The sequence below is a fragment of the Haliotis rufescens genome, unplaced genomic scaffold (genome assembly GCF_023055435.1).
Source record: "Haliotis rufescens isolate VD_foot unplaced genomic scaffold, xgHalRufe1.0.p SCAF_1, whole genome shotgun sequence".
Lineage (NCBI taxonomy): Eukaryota > Metazoa > Mollusca > Gastropoda > Lepetellida > Haliotidae > Haliotis > Haliotis rufescens.
The window spans coordinates 33,517,588-33,536,843 of NW_025963779.1; the positions used below are offsets into that span (position 1 = coordinate 33,517,588).

The 19,256-nt window shown below is 43.7% G+C and overlaps 2 protein-coding genes across 2 annotated transcripts; both read right to left on the minus strand.

The window, feature by feature from the left end:
- Positions 1 to 8,782: 8,782 nt before the first annotated feature.
- Positions 8,783 to 9,250, minus strand: LOC125371730 (protein PXR1-like). Its single transcript, XM_048380409.1, has one exon. It carries the CDS (start codon positions 9,248 to 9,250, stop codon positions 8,783 to 8,785), a length of 468 nt encoding a protein of 155 aa, XP_048236366.1.
- Positions 9,251 to 9,768: 518 nt separating this feature from the next.
- Positions 9,769 to 11,308, minus strand: LOC125371731 (vegetative cell wall protein gp1-like). Its single transcript, XM_048380417.1, has 2 exons — positions 11,159 to 11,308; positions 9,769 to 10,767 (listed from the first exon to the last, which is right to left on the minus strand). Exons 1-2 carry the CDS (start codon positions 11,306 to 11,308, stop codon positions 9,769 to 9,771), a joined length of 1,149 nt encoding a protein of 382 aa, XP_048236374.1.
- Positions 11,309 to 19,256: the final 7,948 nt, after the last annotated feature.

The following is a 19,256-nucleotide window of genomic DNA, read 5'->3' on the forward strand; positions in this document are numbered from 1 at the left end:
CACAACAATGCTCATTATATGAGAGTCTGTGTCAAATGACATCGTGGGAATTGGAGCACCCGGCTTCTACCCTGCACACGGTGTTGGCCAGGGGTCAACGACGGGTGTGTTCAGATATATGATTGTATCGTGTAGTTATGCAAAGACCTTGTGTTCTTATCACTAAACAAACAACTAAATGCATATTCCATGCAGCATTATGCAGTCACTGCATTCTGTCATATTTCAACAGGCCTATCAAGTTTGTGTCCATATTGAAATTGTAGCAATCTTTGTGAAGTCAACCTAACTTTTATAGATTTCTACATCTTTGAAATGTATATATTACTGTCAATGAAAATGTTATAAACAGTCGGACAAAAAGTATACACCAATATTTGATGGTCGCTAAATATGAAACAAACAAGAAATGGTTATTCTATGGTGATGTATTTTATACGGGTTTCATAGTTGTGTTTTTGGACCTTAAGTTTGCATTGTGTCGGCGACTGTTTTCCGCTTAGTAAAGTTTGATCACGTTTGTAATGTTTTGGTCAAATCCAGTATTCAAGTGTATACTTTCTTTGGCCCGGCAGTTTATACCTGTCAACATATTAACTAAAAACATAAAACATACGTTCTGTATCCACAGTAGGAAGCAAAGGAACCAAAAATCGGTAAATGATTCAACAGTATGACGTAAGGCGTGCTATTATAATTCTCTTAATATCGTAGAATAACTAAATATAAAACCCAGCAAGATATAATTATCAAATAACATTTCGGCATTTTTCGTGTCGTATATATTTTCACGTCGTGGTAATTACGTTTTATGTTTTAAATTGCACCGTGGACCTTATACCCCAGAGTAAAGCCATCTATCATATCTGAAGTGTCATGTCTGTGTCTTTAGTTAGAAAAAAGGAGGACAAATCATTATTTGTCTACTCACTCTGACAATAACATATTGTGTGCCAATACCACATGTTTCAAATCAATCCCCATCAAACATAGCCTGGTTTCAGAAGCCGTTATTTATGAAAATGATACATAAAGCATACCGCTTGGCGTGAAAAGAAGACTAGAAAGGGTTATATGACCCTCCTTGCCATGTAATTATGCGAGTACCAAACACCAGACACCTCGCGATCTAGAACATATTTAAATTCAAATCTGGTACAGCCCGTGATTCAACGGGTAGGTGGTCGTATTGACCGCAGAGCTATGAGTCACCCGACCCCCCTACCCCGCAACCCCCCACCCCTGATTTAAAGAGTCTCCCCGCACGGTCTAAGTACCCCCAATAGAAGCCCTGCTCTCGGGTAGCTCAGAAATACCCGCCATCTCCACCCTGCCCCCCTAAACACCAAGGAGACGGGAGATCTAAATCAACAGCGGGACCCCTTGGCGCGGCAGGACCCCTATCCGAGACACAGCCGGCCCCTTTCTCGTTCACCCGGACTTTGAAAGAACTAAGAAATGTTGAAACCATTTGCTTATGTCGCGACTGTATTGTGGTGGGAGAAGGTGGGTAACGGGCGCTGATAGACTATAGATATCGACTCGGGAGCGACATGAGCTGATTTTGCTTGCTATCACTACGTGATAAAAATGCCCAAATTCAACGACTCTCAAAGTCCAATATTTGCTTTTGTTAGAAACCAGGTCTTGTGAGTGAGATTGAATACCTTGGAAATCCTATACCCTTAGCAAGCAATATCGAGCCGGATATTATGCAAGTCTATTTCTATATTTCCAGAAGTCTTTATTAAACAAACTAATGAATATGTCAAAAGCAGTATTAATAATAAGCTGTTTACTGAAGGGTTTATCTGTGATCCCAATTTGGTTAGTTTAACAATCCGGTTTTTGTAAAATCATATTAATTAGGTGCTTGATAAACGATTTCATTTTCACGTGATGCACCCGTCTGGGACTGTGTCGGACCGGCTTGTCTGAGTCAGTACACGTGGCGCAGTGTCTGATTACTTCTGAGTACCTAGGCTTCTATATCTGCATATGTGACTTATGAAAGTTGACATCTTGTGTAACTGTATTGTCCAGTTCTTTGTGAGCAATTTTATCTGTCTACACGTCTTTGTCTGTGTCTGTAGCTGTCCATAGACAGATGCAGACACAGACTTGTAGACAGATAAAATGTCTGTAGGTATCTTCATCTGTGTCGGTAGCTGTCTCAGTCTGTGTCGGTAGCTGTCTGTAAGTGTCTACATGTGTCTGTGAAGGCTTAGATCTGTGCCTGTAGTTGTCATACATCTGTGTCTGTAGCTGTCCACGTTTGTATTTGTATTTGACTCTCTACATGTAAGGTGCATCTATCTATATTTGTATCTGAATCTGTCTGTCCACTTAGGTATGAATCTGCATATTCGGTAGCACTCTTCGTCCGTGTCGATATCCACTATAGCAGTCAGTAAATGTCTACGCCTGTGTCTGAAGAGGGCTGTCGGTATCTACGTCTTTAGCGGTCTACGTCTGTGTCTGTAGATGTCTGTAGGTATCTACGTCTGTGTCTACAGATGTCTGTAGGTATCTTCGTCTGTGTCTATATATGTCTGTAGGTGTCTACGTCTTTAGCGGTCTACGTCTGTGTCTGTAGATGTCTGTAGGTATCTACATCTGTGTCTATAGATGTCTGTAGGTATCTACGTCTTTAGCAGTCTACGTCTGTGTCTGGAGATGTCTGTAGGTATCTACGTCTGTGTCTACAGATGTCTGTAGGTATCTTCGTCTGTGTCTATATATGTCTGTAGGTGTCTACGTCTTTAGCGGTCTACGTCTGTGTCTGGAGATGTCTGTAGGTATCTACGTCTTTAGCAGTCTACGTCTGTGTCTGGAGATGTCTGTAGGTATCTACATCTGTGTCTATAGATGTCTGTAGGTGTCTACGTCTTTAGCGGTCTACGTCTGTGTCTATAGATGTCTGTAGGTATCTACGTCTGTGTCTGTAGATGTCTGTAGGCATCTACGTCTATAGCGGTCTACGTCTGTGTCTATAAGTGTCTGCAGGTATCTACATCTGTGTCTATAGATGTCTGTAGGTGTCTACGTCTTTAGCGGTCTACGTCTGTGTCTGGAGATGTCTGTAGGTATCTACATCTGTGTCTATAGATGTCTGTAGGTGTCTACGTCTTTAGCGGTCTACGTCTGTGTCTGGAGATGTCTGTAGGTATCTACATCTGTGTCTATAGATGTCTGTAGGTGTCTACGTCTTTAGCGGTCTACGTCTGTGTCTGGAGATGTCTGTAGGTATCTACGTCTGTGTCTACAGATGTCTGTAGGTATCTACGTCTGTGTCTGTAGATGTCTGTAGGTATCTACGTCTATAGCGGTCTACGTCTGTGTCTGTAGATGTCTGTAGGCATCTACGTCTATAGCGGTCTACGTCTGTGTCTGTAGATGTCTGTAGGTATCTACGTCTGTGTCTACAGATGTCTGTAGGTGTCTACGTCTATAGCGGTCTACGTCTGTGTCTGGAGATGTCTGTAGGTATCTACGTCTGTGTCTATAGATGTCTGTAGGTGTCTACGTCTTTAGCGGTCTACGTCTGTGTCTGTAGATGTCTGTAGGCATCTAAGTCTATAGCGATCTACGTCTGTGTCTGTAGATGTCTGTAGGTATCTACGTCTGTGTCTACATATGTCTGTAGGTGTCTACGTCTGTGTCTGTAGATGTCTGTAGGTATCTTCGTCCATAGCGGTCTACGTCTGTGTCTATAGATGTCTGTGGGTATCCACGTCTTTAGCGGTCTACGTCTGTGTCTGTAGATGTCTGTAGGTATCTACGTCTATAGCGGTCTACGTCTGTGTCTATAGATGTCTGTAGGTATCGACGTCTTTAGCGGTCTACGTCTCTTTTTATAGATGTCTTTAGGTATCTACGTCTATAGCGGTCGACGTCTGTGTCTATACATGTCTGGAGGTATCTACGTCTATAGCGGTCTACGTCTGTGTCTACAGATGTCTACATCTACATCTGTATCTGCATCTGTGTTTGAAGGTGTCTAGATCTGTGTCTGCTTCTGTGTCGAGGTGTCTACATCTGTGTCTGCTTCTGTGTCTGTATACGTGCGTCTGTTCATATCAGTATCCGTGTCTGTATACGTGCGTCTGTTCATATCGGTATCTGTGTATGTTCATATCTGTGTCTGTATACGTACGTCTGTTCATATCAGTATCTGTGTCTGTATCCGTGCGTCTTTTCATATCAGTATCCGTGTTTGTATACGTGTGTCTGTTCATATCAGTCTCCGTGTCTGTATACGTGTGTCTGTTCATATCAGTATCCGTGTCTGTATCCGTGCGTCTGTTCATATCAGTATCCGTGTCTGTATCCGTGCGTCTGTTCATATCAGTATCTGTGTCTGTATCCGTGCGTCTGTTCATATCAGTATCCGTGTCTGTATCCGTGCGTCTGTTCATATCAGTATCCGTGTCTGTATCCGTGCGTCTGTTCATATCAGTATCCGTGTCTGTATCCGTGCGTCTGTCCATATCAGTATCTGTGTCTGTATCCGTGCGTCTGTTCATATCAGTATCCGTGTCTGTATCCGTGCGTCTGTTCATATCAGTATCTGTGTCTGTATCCGTGCGTCTGTTCATATCAGTATCCGTGTCTGTATCCGTGCGTCTGTCCATATCAGTATCTGTGTCTGTATCCGTGCGTCTGTTCATATCAGTATCCGTGTCTGTATACGTGTGTCTGTTCATATCAGTCTCCGTGTCTGTATATGTGCGTCTGTTCATATCAGCCTCCGTGTCTGTATACGTGTGTCTGTTCATATCAGTATCTGTGTCTGTATAAGTGTGTCTGTTCATATCAGTATCTGTGTCTGTATACGTGTGTCTGTTCATATCAGTATCTGTGTCTGTATACGTGTGTCTGTTCATATCAGTCTCCGTGTCTGTATACGTGTGTCTGTTCATATCAGTCTCCGTGTCTGTATACGTGTGTCTGTTCATATCAGCCTCCGTGTCTGTATACGTGTGTCTGTTCATATCAGTATCCGTGTCTGCACGTGTCTGTGTATATCGGTATGTGTTTGGGTTTGTTTATATCAGAGTCTGTCCCTATTTACATGTTGTCTATTTATATCAGTACACGTGCCCATATATGCGTTTCTGTTTACTTCAGTCTCTGTTACATCTTCATCTGTGTTGTTTTTTAATACCACTTTAGTGTGTGAAGATATCGTCTTTCGCGGTCTCATCGATTAAGATATATTAGATGAAGACATTGGAAACCCGGGTATTCAATTTGGGCTCTGGGACGTGCCCATTGAGTCGGCAATATTCTCTTCTCATTTTCGCGTGTTTTCTTTGTATATGGCGATGGCGCTTTGTCTTGGTAATATTGAAGGCACTGATGTCGGCTAGAAAAAACAAACAACTATATCGTGAGCATAACTTTCCCCTTCGCATTCTATTTTGGAAATTCCTGCCAACAAATATAACCACAAAGAAACATTTTGCCTTGACTTCCTGTCAGCCATAGGCCCTGATAAGCCATTTTTGTTTGTATCGTTTTCTGAATGTTTTGTCTGTTTTGTTTGTTTTTACACAATGGACTGACGTTACTTTTGTTACTCTTTTCATGTTTCTTCATGTACGCAGCTGTGTATGACCGAGGTAATCTGTTGTGGTCATTGCCATAAGTCATTATGCAAAACAAAATATACCCCTCCATACGTCACAGTTCCCGTTTCCTGCTTAATGATTGGTTGAATGTTTAGTTCACTTGTTTTAAAGGCCATTAAATTGTAACCATACACCTGGAAGAGTGAGTTGTGTATGGGTATGGTGCTGACAAACCTAGAAACATAATCGAGGCGAACCGGGATTCGAACCCACAATCATAGGTTTCAGGAGTTCCCAAGGGACGCAGCTCTGCACATCGAATCGCGGCGCCTTAGACGACTGGGCCACCCGTGCCCCCTTACACCACAGATTATCGCTTACTATATATTACCATACAAGAAGTCATTCATTTATATCGCATCCATTTATATGTCATCCATTTGCATGTTAGCTACACACTATACTCAAGGGCAAAGGAAATTTTACATGTGTGCAACAAATATCAGTTGTATCAAACCAAAATGTAATGTGACGGAAATTGTGTTTGCAATTGTTACGTAAATCAAATACAAAGATCGTTCAACACAAGCTTAAGATTCAACACAAGCTGTAAGATTCAACACAAGCTGTAAGATTCAACACAAGCTGTAGGTTACTATAACTGAGACGTAAAGACCGAAAAGTCACACAAGGGTTCTAAAATGGAATTTTCATAACGAAATGTCCAACACTGAAGTCAATAAAAAGTCAATTCTCAACATGAAAAATGTCTGCGATGTCGTGTGTGACCACCTCAGCATGAATAAAAGTGAAGACACGATTTAGAATCGATGTAGTGAATCTTCTGGTGACATCATTTGGGATGCCTTGCTGTTCCTTTGACAGACCTTGTGCCAAGTGATGTGTGTTGAGAGGTGGCTGCTGTCTCAATCGAATCTGGAGGCCAAGGTGGCCCTACACACGCTCGAGGGGTGCCTGTCTGGAGAGCGTACAGGCCCTGGCAAGACGTTGACGTTATTCTGGTTGAAGAAATCCTGACACACTCGTAATGATGGGTCTGGTGTTATCATTTTGGAAAAGGGCTCCTGTGGATGTTGTTTAGGACTCCATCCCTGTATCTCAGAGCAGATAGGTTACCATTAATGACGAGTCTGGTTGTCCTGTCGTCCGAGATGTCACCCACATCATGACGCTGCCACTTCGGTTGGACTCATTTTCTTGAAAGCAACGAGCTGTGCGTTCCCCTGTACGTCTGTAAACTCTCGCCCTTCCATCAGTCTTGGGGAGGCAGAACCTTCTCCCGTCCGAGAAGATCCTTCGCCAATCGCATAATTGCCAACGCCTAACACGTCTAGCCCATGATAATCTTGCCTAACGACGTCTGTTGGTCAATGTTGCCCCTCTATAAGGTTTGTCGACTTTGATACCAGCAGCATGCAGTCGTCTTGTTGCTGTCTCTTGACTCACACGATTCGCTGATGACGTCACCGTAAAAAAACGTCCATAGATATCGGTCTTCATGCGGACTTGTGGGCTTGGTCTGCCTGTTCTAGGACTGTCAGAAGTCAGAAGTCTGTGTGAAGCGATTCATCAAGTTACCAACTGCAACAGCCAAAGGCTAATGTAACGTGGGGTTGGATGCCCCTAGCTGGAGTATTCCAGTTGTTCGATCGCGTTGTTCTGCAGCGAGCGGTGCCACTATGTGGGGTGTTTTCTATTGATGTGCATGCTCTAGTGATGTTTGGGTTCATTGTTATAGCCAAAGTGCACGTACAGTTTTTGTAGGTAGTAAAACACGGGATTTTACCCATTCAGACACTTCATGATGTCATGTTGCTCCCTTTGTTTATGCATGTGCTTGTTGGATATGGTCGTTTGTTTATGCATGTGCTTGTTGGGTTTAGTCGATTGTTTATGCATGTGCTTGTTGGGTTTAGTCGATTGTTTGTGCATGTGCTTGTTGGGTTTAGTCGATTGTTTATGCATGTGCTTGTTGGGTTTAGTCGATTGTTTATGCATGTGCTTGTTGGGTTTAGTCGATTGTTTATGCATGTGCTTGTTGAGTTTAGTCGATTGTTTATGCATATGGTTGCGTCATAATATTTATGATCTCCTAAACATCGTTTCCATGTGTTACGTTTCTTATGGACTTGAGTATATTTCGAAAATAGGTTGTAAGAAGTATTCTTGACAAAAACGTAATCTCAGGCGCATTCGGATTGGTTCGTCGTGTTTTTCGCACATAACACTGATCGATAAGAGGACTTATTTTCTTTGCAGGTTTCGGAAAGGGGCGAGAGGTGACGAATAATACTGCAGCTGAAATCGAGCAACTGACCGACCATGAATGGTAATATAGTTATTAACACTTGGTTAGGTGTGTGACGGGTCGTTGTGAGTTAATTTGTCCCCTGCGAACTCTCACACAGCATATGCTGACCGAGTACATGCAGAAGGAAAGGTGTACATCAGTGGCAAGTTATTAAACAACTAGAATAGTATTTGATAACACACAAGTCTATTTCCGTCTCATGACTTTCTTATAAATACCATCTCATGTAAGCTGAACGTATGATCAATCACCATACACCTCGTTGACGGGATGCGTGTGGTAAATGAGTGTGAAAGGATCCTCATTATGCGTGTGTGGAACACCTCTCGAGGCCAAGTGACTATCTCGAGAGCTGCCCTAAACAAGCTACTGACATCATTGTTACGGGGTAGGGGAGTAGTGATGAGATTCCTGGGTCGGACTTAATCCATGCTCCATATCTCCTTACACCAGCATTGGAAGCCGGCTTAGTGTCGAATTTTATGGAGATCAGTTGACGTGTAAACTCCCTCCACTTCCTCTCTTTCTCTAATTTTTCACTCCCCTCTTCCTCTTTCACTCATTCTTCACTCCCCTCTTCTTCCTTCTCTCATTCTTCACCCCCTCTTCTTCTTTCTCTCATTCTTCACTCCCCTCTTCTTCTTTCTCTCATTCTTCACTCCCCTCTTCTTCTTTCTCTCATTCTTCACTCCCTCTCTCATTCTTCACTCCCCTCTTTCTCTTTCTCTCATTCTTCACTCCCCTCTTCTGCTTTCTTTCATTCTTCACTCTCCTTTTCCTCTTTCACTCATTCTTCACTCCCCTCTTCTTCTTTCTCTCAGTCTTCACTCCCCTCTTCTTCTTTGTCTCATTCTTCACTCCCCTCTTCTTCTTTCTCTCATTCTTCACTCCCCTTTTTCTTTCTCTCATTCTTCACTCCCCTCTTCTTCTTTCTCTCATTCTTCACTCCCCTCTTCTTCTTTCTCTTATTCTTCACTCCCCTCTTTTTCTTTCTCTGATTCTTCACTCCCCTCTTCTTCTTTCTCTCATTCTTCACTCCCCTCTTCTTCTTTCTCTCATTCTTCACTCCCCTCTTCTTCTTTCTCTCATTCTTCACTCCCCTCTTCTTCTTTCTCTCATTCTTCACTCCCCTCTTTTTCTTTCTCTTATTCTTCACTCCCCTCTTTTTCTTTCTCTCATTCTTCACTCCCCTCTTCTTCTTTATCTCATTCTTCACTCCCCTCTTCTTCTTTCTCTCATTCTTCACTCCCCTCTTCTTCTTTCTCTTATTCTTCACTCCCCTCTTCTTCTTTCTCTTATTCTTCACTCTCCTTTTCCTCTTTCTCTCATTCCTCACTCCCCTCATCCTCTTTGTCTCATTCCTCACTCCCCTTTTCCTCTCTCTCTCTCTCTCTCCCTCTCTCTCTCTCTCTCTCTCTCTCTCTCTCTCGCTCGCTCGCTCTCTCTCTCTCTCTCTCTCTCTCTCTCTCTCTCTCTCTCTCTTGATCTTCACTGTTCTTTTCCGCTCTCTTTTCCCAATATCAGTCCGTTCATTTCTGATAATCTTGAAATATTGCTGAAAGCGGTGTACATTGACACTCCCTCAATCACCCACTGGCCAGTGAATCGGGCTCTCAGAGACAAACGTGACATCCGGGATACCATATTTAAGGGGGGCTAACTCTGAATCATGCGAAAGGATAAGGTCGAACGACAGTGTGGGGGTGTAATTCGCGTGTCACATTCCAGTTATTGTCATGGAACAGTGGCAATGAAGTTAAAACGTTTCATTCCGTTGCATTTCATGTTACTTTATCAATGGGTTATACATGAACAAGCATCAGTAAAAGATGCATGGATTCTTCAACACAGCCGTTTTTCCTATCAATGTGTTGTTCCACGGAGACCGTGTTGGCAGTACACGGTGCGGGGACAGGGGCGGTGCGGGGACAGAGACGGTGCGGGGGAAAGAGGCGTTGCGGGAACGTGAGACGGTGCGGGGATAGAGACGGTGCGGGGACAGGGACGGTGCGGGGACGTGAGACGGTGCGGGGACAGAGACGGTACGGGACATGCAGTGCGGGGATAGAGACGATGCGGGGACAGAGACGGTGCGGGGACAGGGACGGTGCGGGGACGTGAGACGGTGCGGGGACAGAGACGGTACGGGACAGGCAGTGCGGGGATAGAGACGGTGCGGAGACGTGAGACGGTGCGGGGACAGAGACGGTGCGAGGACAGAGGCGGTGCGGGGACGCGAGACGGTGCGAGGACATAGACAGTGCGGGGACAGGGGCGGTGCGAGGACAGGCGGTGCAGGGACAGAGGCGGTGCGGGGACGAGAGACGGTGCGAGGACAGAGACGGTGCGGGGACGTAAGACGGTGCGTGGACAGAGACGGTGCGAGGACAGAGACGGTGCGGGGACAGAGACGGTGCGAGGACAGAGACGGTGCGGGGGACAGATGCGGTGCGAGGACAGAGACAGTGCGGGGGACAGAGGCGGTGCGGGGACGTGAGACGGTGCGAGGACAGAGGCGGTGTGGGAACAGAGGCAGTGTTGGGACGTGAGACGGTGCGAGGACAGAGACGGTGCGGGGACAGGGGCGGTGCGGGGACAGGGGCGGTGCGAGGACAGAGACGGTGCGAGGACAGAGACGGTGCGAGGACAGAGACGGTGCGAGGACAGAGACGGTGCGGGGACAGGGGCGGGGCGGGGATAGAGGCAGTGTGGGGACGTGAGACGGTGCGAGGACAGAGACGGTGCGGGGACAGAGGCGGAGCGGGGACAGATGGGGTTCAAGGGCAGGGGGTGCACGACAGGAGACGGGGCGATATTAAAGATGGTGCAACGGTAGGAAACGGTGCGGGGACAGGAGGTGCACTGCCAGTCTCATTAATATCACACCATTTCCTCCGTTACCATACCTCTGTGTGTGAAGATTTGAGCACCCCCGCGGTAGCACCATCTACACCAAAAGGGGTTCTTATGGAGGGTATATTTGTGTTATGGTGGTTTTATATTTTGGCCTGGAAACCTGTTATCTGATTAGCTCTAGAACCCACTCATCCTTCAGACTTCAGACTTCATTACTTCGAATTTTCTTCACAAATTAAGCCGAAACGTGGCGATATTACTCAGTTCTGGAATCCAACCCAATTCCATATCATTCTTACGTGACTTTCAATACCGTGACCCAGCGGGAGTGACTTGGACGTGACGTCGTTGTTCGCTTTCCGGTAGTGGCGACGGCGTGAGAGGTTGCTGAACTCACACTTCGGCAGCGATAACGAGAGCTGATTTCCCAGAAGAATGCCCCGAAATGTGGCCGTTTGTGCTCCATCACATGGAACGGATGAATCGATGGATTGGGTGCATCGTTGGTTCTTGAATTACGGAAGCTCATCTGCAAACTTGATGACATTTTCTGCTGAATTAACTCTGAACAGTCTCATTTATTTGCTTCTTGGTATACATAAAATGAGATTTTAATTGCTATTATTGATGGTAATTGATAAAAAGCCATACGTAGCAGTCGCCCAATGCGAACATACTCAGAAAAAGGCAATACTTTAATTTCATACAGGATACATGTTGATTATTCATTACGATACAAATGAAATTTTAATAACTATCATGGCAAACAATGCCTAGTATTTGCATTGTTTCTATACACTAAATAAATGAATAAACCATGCTTTCAAGCACTTAAAAAAAATATGTCTAATAGGCTCTTGAAATAAAACACATGGAGTCGACCTGGGAGTTTGTATCAAGATTAGAATGTTTCAGCTACTGCTACAAAACCAATATCTTTTTATTTAAACCTATGAGCCTGATTTGTTTAAAAGATAATTGCTTGCAACAATGTATTTTTTATGCAGGCAATTTCTTTTTTTTTCAACAGTCGATACAATCCCAATGGCTTATATGGGGAGTGATGGCTCAGTCGCCTAAGGTGCCGCATTTCACTGTGCTGAGTTACGCCCCTGTGTGCCAGAAACCTATGAACGTGGGTTTCAATCCCGGTTCACCCTGATTGTTTCTAGGTTTGTTAGCATTAACCCGTGCTCTTGGATTTCACCATAGTGCTAAACATTTAAGTGAGTAAGTGAGTGAGTGAGATGGGTTTAACGCCACTTTTAACAGTATTCCAGTTACATCGCGGCGTGTCAGCTTAATTTTGGAGGAAAGCCCGAAGTGATGCAGGTCTCAGACGTTTACCACTTCGGTGAAACCCACGAGCACGGGTATGGTGCTGACAAACCTAGAAAAATAATCGGGGGGAACCGGGATTCGAACCCACAATCATAGGTTTCTGGCGTGCCCAAGGGACGCAACTCTGCACAGCGAATCGCGGCGCCTTAGACGACTGGGCCACCCGTGCCCCCCTAAATGTTTAAGACCATCATAACTTCGGGCTATCATTCACAGCAAGCTGATATAACTGAAATACAGTTCAAAGCGACGTTAACACAAATCACTCAGTATTTGAGCACGTAGTATTCCAATAGGTCACAGGGCAGGGCAGTTCAGCAGTAACAACCAAGATTGCTTAATGCATATGATAAGTTTACCTATTACCATTAGTCGTTCTCGTAATAATTCGGCAATAAGTCTATCGTGATATCTTTGGGATTATTTCTTTTCTGGACCAACAGTTTCAATCCTTCTTCCAATCCTTCTTGTTGGCCACGCTGACCGCGACAACTGAAGGAGGAGAGTATATACAACCCACGCCTCTGGAGTACATTCGTTTTTTGAATTCTTGCAAAACAACGAAACATCATTTTCTCACTTCGTTTACACACAAAGCGTGTGGGTGTTTTGTTCAACCCACACATACGTACACATACGGCGTAATCCAGGAGAAAATGTGTGAACACAATTATGACATTCCCGGTGCATTGTTAATGAGTAGTCATAGAGAAACTATGTAACTAGACCCATGCTACGATCTATCTGTGCTCCACATCCCAACCTTCCTAAACCCCTACCCCACCCCACCCCAACCTCCCAACCCCCAAACCTCGAATCTCCCAACCCCCTAACATGCTCAGCCTGCCTACCACCTCTCGTAAAACAGTCTCCTGCCTATCACTCCATTAGATAAACAGAGCCATGTCTGATCTTTACAACACGTCCCATGAGTATATTATATATTTATCGGCATGTCTCTAGCTAATTGGCGGGCATAGATTGGCATATGGCGGTACACCAGAAGAGGCATCTACATTGATAGGAGGTTATGAAGTGTGAAGTTGCTCCTGGATGCTATCGATCGCTCATTATTCACGAATGGCTTTGTCTAATTATTTATCTCGCGAGAAGCAACGAGACTTGGAAAACGTATTTCGGCGAGATATGTCGACAAGATGGTAACTGAAGATTAACGAAGCCTAACTCGATCTGGCGCTACTGTGTGTGTGAGTGAAACGAGACAAACCCGGAGATTAAATTCCATACCGTGACGACGAAATTAAAGAAAAACAAAATTTTCAAAGAGCTCACCTACCGTCAAATATAATTCGAAAACAACTCGTCTATTTAAAGATTCACATTATCCCAACGGCTACGATCAATGGCTTTGTTGACCAACTAACGTTAAACTACGTCAGACATCTGTGAACCTTTAAAATGGTACTTTCATGTGTTGTCTGTCGTTTGTTAACGAGTGCCGGTGCAGTGTGAAAATTGTACACTTTGGCTGCACCGGGGGAGGCGGAGGGTGGGTGGGTGGGGGGAGGTGGGGCGTGGGAGACAGATAGAGATAGCGGTGGAAGCTTAAAAAGATGTGGGTGCTGACTGTTATGACTCCAACGACGCCCCTTTCAGTAAATCACCCCAGGAATTCATACAAACAGCAAATATGTAGCCGACGTTTTAATGTCAGGTGTTGCTGCCGTTTCGTACCAAAGGTCAAACCGTCTAGCGCGGTTAGCCGACGGTCAGTTCCGGACAATGGTCTGGTATTCTACTGAAAGGGTTGTATATAACTGTATAAAAATATGAATGTATGGGTTCTAAGCATTATATCTTATTCCTTTGATTATATGTGTATAAATAATATTGTATGTGCCAAATTGATATTATTGCATAGTTTGTAGTTTATCCCGAGTGGGCGTTTTCTCCTTGCATTTTTCTTCTTCCTCTGGGGGCACGGACGGCCCTGTCGCAATTCGCAGTGCAGAGTAGCGTCCTTTGGACATACCAGAAACCTATGATTGTGGGTTTGAAGCACGGTTCACCCCGATTATGTTTGTCAGCACCAAAACAATGTTCGTGGGTTTAACCAAAGTGGTAAACGTCTGACGCCTGCATCACTGTGCGCTTTCCTACGACAATAAACTGACACTCCATGATGTAACTGAAGTGAGTGAGTGAGTATGGTTTTACGCCGCTTTTAGCAGTATTCCAGCAATATCACGGCGGGGGACACCAGAAATGGACTTCACACATTGTACCCATGTCGGGAATCGCTACCGGGTCTTCGGCGTGACGAGCGAACGCTTTAACCACTAGGCTACCCGGTCGCCCCTGTAACTGAAGCTATGTTCAAAGCGGGGTTACACACAACTCACTCACTTACCTTTCTTCTTCTTCTTCTTCTTCTTCTTCTTTTAATCACTTCCCTTTTACTCTCATGTAGTATATTCCCATCATCTTTTCAGCACTAAAATTAAGAGACTTTAGAGTTCCTTTATAGAAGTAGCTTATTATACCTAACAGGGGACTTTATTTCGGTGATCATATCTATGTCACTTTCTCTTATTAGGGTTTTTGTTCTCAGAATATGGCCATGCCCCAAACAGAAATACATGTTGCACATGTGGTGTCTCCTTTGGAAAGCGACTTTGTTCGAAATGTGCCCCTGTCCACCTAAAAGTCAATGGGCATCCGTCAGGATGAGATGGTAATGTGACTGTTGTATACTCCCCAGGGAGTTGAGAAAGAAAATGGAGTGACACTGATCCACTAATCATCATCATTATTATTATTGAAACCTAATACTTTCACGTTATTGCCAAGATGATTTTTTGAATGAAGGGGAAAAAGTTTTCAAGTTTGAAAGAGCAAATAAGGCACAACCGCACATATGTTTTCTTTAAAGATGGAATAGTTTCAGTGTTATCATAGCGGAAACTTTAAACTCCACTCACACGAGGGAAGTAAAGGCACTTCTTTGTCGTTACGGACAGCCGCCGGCGTATCACGTGATCTTTGAAACACCACGTGACTTTGCGTATGGTTTTCAGGCTCGCCGTTAGCGCGCGTATGAAGTTATTTTCAGAAACAACAAAATTAAAAGAAAAAGTCCATTTTCGGCGTACGATGATGACAAAAACACATTTTGCGATAATCTTGTGGTATCTGTTTGGCATATTGAAAGTCACCGGTTATAGTGTTAAATGCATGTGTTGGGAAGAATCTTCTTGGGGTTGGGGTATTTTTATTTGTTGATGTTCCTCGCCGGTGGACCGTGATATGTTTACATGTTTACAAACAGATGCCCGTGTGACCCGAGTTGGGGAAACAAAGCCTCGGAGAGCCTCATGAAGCCTCTCATCTACACACGGTCAGCTTGGTGGAAATAAACTGGCGCTGAGACGATGATGTACTAAATTATTTAGTCCGTCAGATGTTTTCGTCTAGACTTGGGGGTGGGAGTGATCATCTACTTCTACTTAGGTGTCGAAACCTACCAGGAATAGCCCGGGAACCTTTTATATGTGAACGAGTTGAGTCTCTCCGCATGCGCGCGTGTCGTTGATGGCCGTATGTACTTTCTTTGTCTTCATCACCAGTGTAATATTGTCATCTATCTCTGCCAAGCTTTGTCTTCACCTCCAGTGTAATATTGTCATCCATCTCTGCCAAGCTATGTCTTAATCTCCAGTGTAATATTGTCATCCATCTCTGCCAAGCTTTGTCTTCATCTCCAGTGCTTTATTGACACCCATCACTACCAAGCTTTGTCTTCACCTAAAGTGTAATATTGTCACCCATCTCTGCCAAGATTTGTCTTCACCTAAAGTTTAATATTGTTACCCCTCTCTGCCAAGCTTTGTCTTCACCTAAAGTTTAATATTGTCACCCCTCTCTGCCAAGCTTTTGTCTTCATCTCCAGTGCTATATTGTCACCCATCACTACCAAGCTTTGTCTTCACCTAAAGTGTAATATTGTCACCCATCTCTACCAAGCTTTGTCTTCAGTGTAATGTTTTCACCCATCTCTGCCAAGCTTTGTCTTCACCTCCAGTGCTATATTGTCACCCATCTCTACCAAGCTTTGTCTTCATCTCCAGTGTAATATTGTCACCCATCTCTACCAAGCTTTGTCTTCATCTCCAGTGTATGGTTGTCACCCATCTCTGCCAAGCTTTGTCTTCACCTCCAGTGCTATATTGTCACCCATCTCTACCAAGCTTTGTCTTCATCTCCAGTGCTATATTGTCACCCATCTCTACCAAGCTTTGTCTTCATCTCATGTGTAATATTGTCACCCATCTCTACCAAGCTTTGTCTTCATCTCATGTGTAATATTGTCACCCATCTCTACCAAGCTTTGTCTTCATCTCCAGTGTAATATTGTCACCCATCTCTACCAAGCTTTGTCTTCATCTCCAGTGCTATATTGTCACCCATCTCTACCAAGCTTTGTCTTCATCTCCAGTGCCATATTGTCACCCATCTCTACCAAGCTTTGTCTTCACCTCCAGTGCTATATTGTCACCCATCACTACCAAGCTTTGTCTTCACCTAAAGTGTAATATTGTCACCCATCTCTGCCAAGCTTTGTCTTCACCTCCAGTGCTATATTGTCACCCATCTCTACCAAGCTTTGTCTTCATCTCATGTGTAATATTGTCACCCATCTCTACCAAGCTTTGTCTTCATCTCCAGTGTAATATTGTCACCCATCTCTACCAAGCTTTGTCTTCATCTCCAGTGTAATGTTGTCACCCATCTCTACCAAGCTTTGTCTTCATCTCCAGTGCAATATTGTCACCCATCTCTACCAAGCTTTGTCTTCACCTCCAGTGCTATATTGTCACCCATCTCTACCAAGCTTTGTCTTCATCTCATGTGTAATATTGTCACCCATCTCTACCAAGCTTTGTCTTCATCTCCAGTGTAATGTTGTCACCCATCTCTACCAAGCTTTGTCTTCACCTCCAGTGCAATATTGTCACCCATCTCTACCAAGTTCTACCACAACCTATCCTCGTTACGTCAACTACCCTACCCGTTCACCACCCACCACTCCTTGTGGTCACCGAAAGTATCCCGCATATAACCCTCCACCCAGCACTCACGCACACGCACGTTTTTAAGTCCTCCAGAGCGTGCCGTATCTCTGTGCTGAGAAAGCTGTTGCTCTTAAAAGCAGTTTACCCCGCTAGTAAACAAAACAGGTCAAGTTTCTTGAATTTATAGACTACAATTCAATGTCTTTAGTGTGATATTTCGGCTGTTTGTGTTTGTTTAACAATTGATGAGGCCATAGATTATGTCTTCAAACACATTACATATGGTGGATTTTTTCATGTGAATGATTTGTAGCTGCTCCTGTTCGTAAACCCTGGAGTGATACCAAGTCATATCCCTTAACCAGCGATAAATGTTGGATCTCACAGTGCTTAAATACGCAGTATAACTGTAATGAAAGGTACGAAATCTTTTTCACTGTATTCAACTAAACGCCTTTACTAATTTGTGTCTGATTGAAAAAAAATATTTTAAACAATGTTTTCAGTTTTGAGAGTTTGTTTTTAACGTCGCCTTCAGCAATATTCCAGCTATACGACGTTTTATGGCGGACAAGCGGAAGACATGTCCAAATTTGACGCATCAGTGACAAAAACAGTGTCCGATGCAATTCCCTATTTTGATTTGAATCATATGTGTCAGGTGAAGAATTGACTTGCCTTTGCATGTGTTTGCGAAGGGTGTCACCGTTTGGTCAGAACACGCTCACCTTTTCGTGAACACCTGGTATCATCACTGTTAGATAGTCATTCATAAACACATGCTTTAAATATAGCCGGAATCGTACACCGGACAGTAGGCTTTCATATGCTAAAGTCACAACAGGGAATTGCATCGGACTTCATTTTGGTCACAGGCGCATCAAATTTGTTACTGTCCTCCACATGTCTACCATATAACTTTTTGAAAGCTACACTATGTCCTTGACAACGCAACCCTGATCAAGTTACTTTTTAGCAAGAGTGGTATGACATTGCTTTTTAGAAAGGTGAACCATATGTCACTGTAAGACCTCACTAGTTCCGTTCGCCCTTAAAATTTGGTATTTTTGAACGAGAAACTATTTTTTACTAAAAAAGCGACCGGTTTTTACATGCTGATTAAAGTGTGTCCGTCGACCGGTCTGAAAACTGGGACGGTTTTGATTTAGTTTGTCATAAACCTTGTCATCATCTGAAGCCCATAAAACCCTGGGAGGATTGCATCTCAGGAAGACATTGCCTGCAACAATCATTGGTGTATATTGGATGTTATCTGCACTATTTATAGAGAGGGCAGAGGGTGAGGTGTGATAAGAGCCCTTTTTGCCTACAGGATCCGCATTATTTGGGAAGTAAGCAAACTTTTAGAATTCCTTACGAAATTGAACAGATGTGTTCATAATTTGTATTTTATTTCAACACATGTGTTGGACTTAAAATTACATCACCTGTACAATATGTCAAAGAAGGGCTGATTTAAGAGATTTTTTAGGAAGTGTATTTTCTCATATTTGAACATGAGCAAATGGTGACCCAAGCTAAGACGTTGTAGGTCAAGACAATCGAACACATGGGGACATTTTAAGTCACGGTCCTACAGTTAGATCACATTTTGAAGAATCAATCGGGTTTTTTTACATTCAGGACACATTTATTCATTTGATTTGAACTTGGTTTGAGGACATTTAAATGAATACCATATGAAGATACAGTAGAGCCATTGGTTTTAGGGCAATAAATGACAATAACATTTAGGCTGCTACAAAAATAGTTAAGCACATTCATTTGCAGGCAATCAGATGCACAAGAAGCAGACTGCTAGAAGTACATTTAAGCACATTAGTTTCCAACATTAGTGTTTCTTTTAACACTTCCATCTTTGTTTGAGAATCTGTTTTCGTTGCGTGGTCCGTGGCAGGGGTGCCATAGAGAATTACCCTAAAGACTCCCATCTCTTTAAATTGATATTTCAGATCAGTTGCAGATTCTATTTGGGTGTTCCGTTTAAGGAAACACACCCATTTCAGTCTCTTTATACGCCTATTTTGTAATTTCAGAGGTTTGACAGATAATATATAGAAATGCAACGTCGCCTGTTTGGTCTCCACGCGAACAGGATAT

Coding starts and splice junctions, on each gene's coding strand:
- LOC125371730 (XM_048380409.1), bottom strand. CDS start 9,250: ATGAGGGGAGTGAGGAATGAGAGAAAGAGGAAAAGGAGAGTGAAGAAT.
- LOC125371731 (XM_048380417.1), bottom strand. CDS start 11,308: ATGTCATCAAGTTTGCAGATGAGCTTCCGTAATTCAAGAACCAACGAT. Junction 10,768..11,158: donor CTCGTTATCGCTGCCGAAGT/GTGAGTTCAGCA, acceptor TGAGACTGGCAG/TGCACCTCCTGTCCCCGCAC.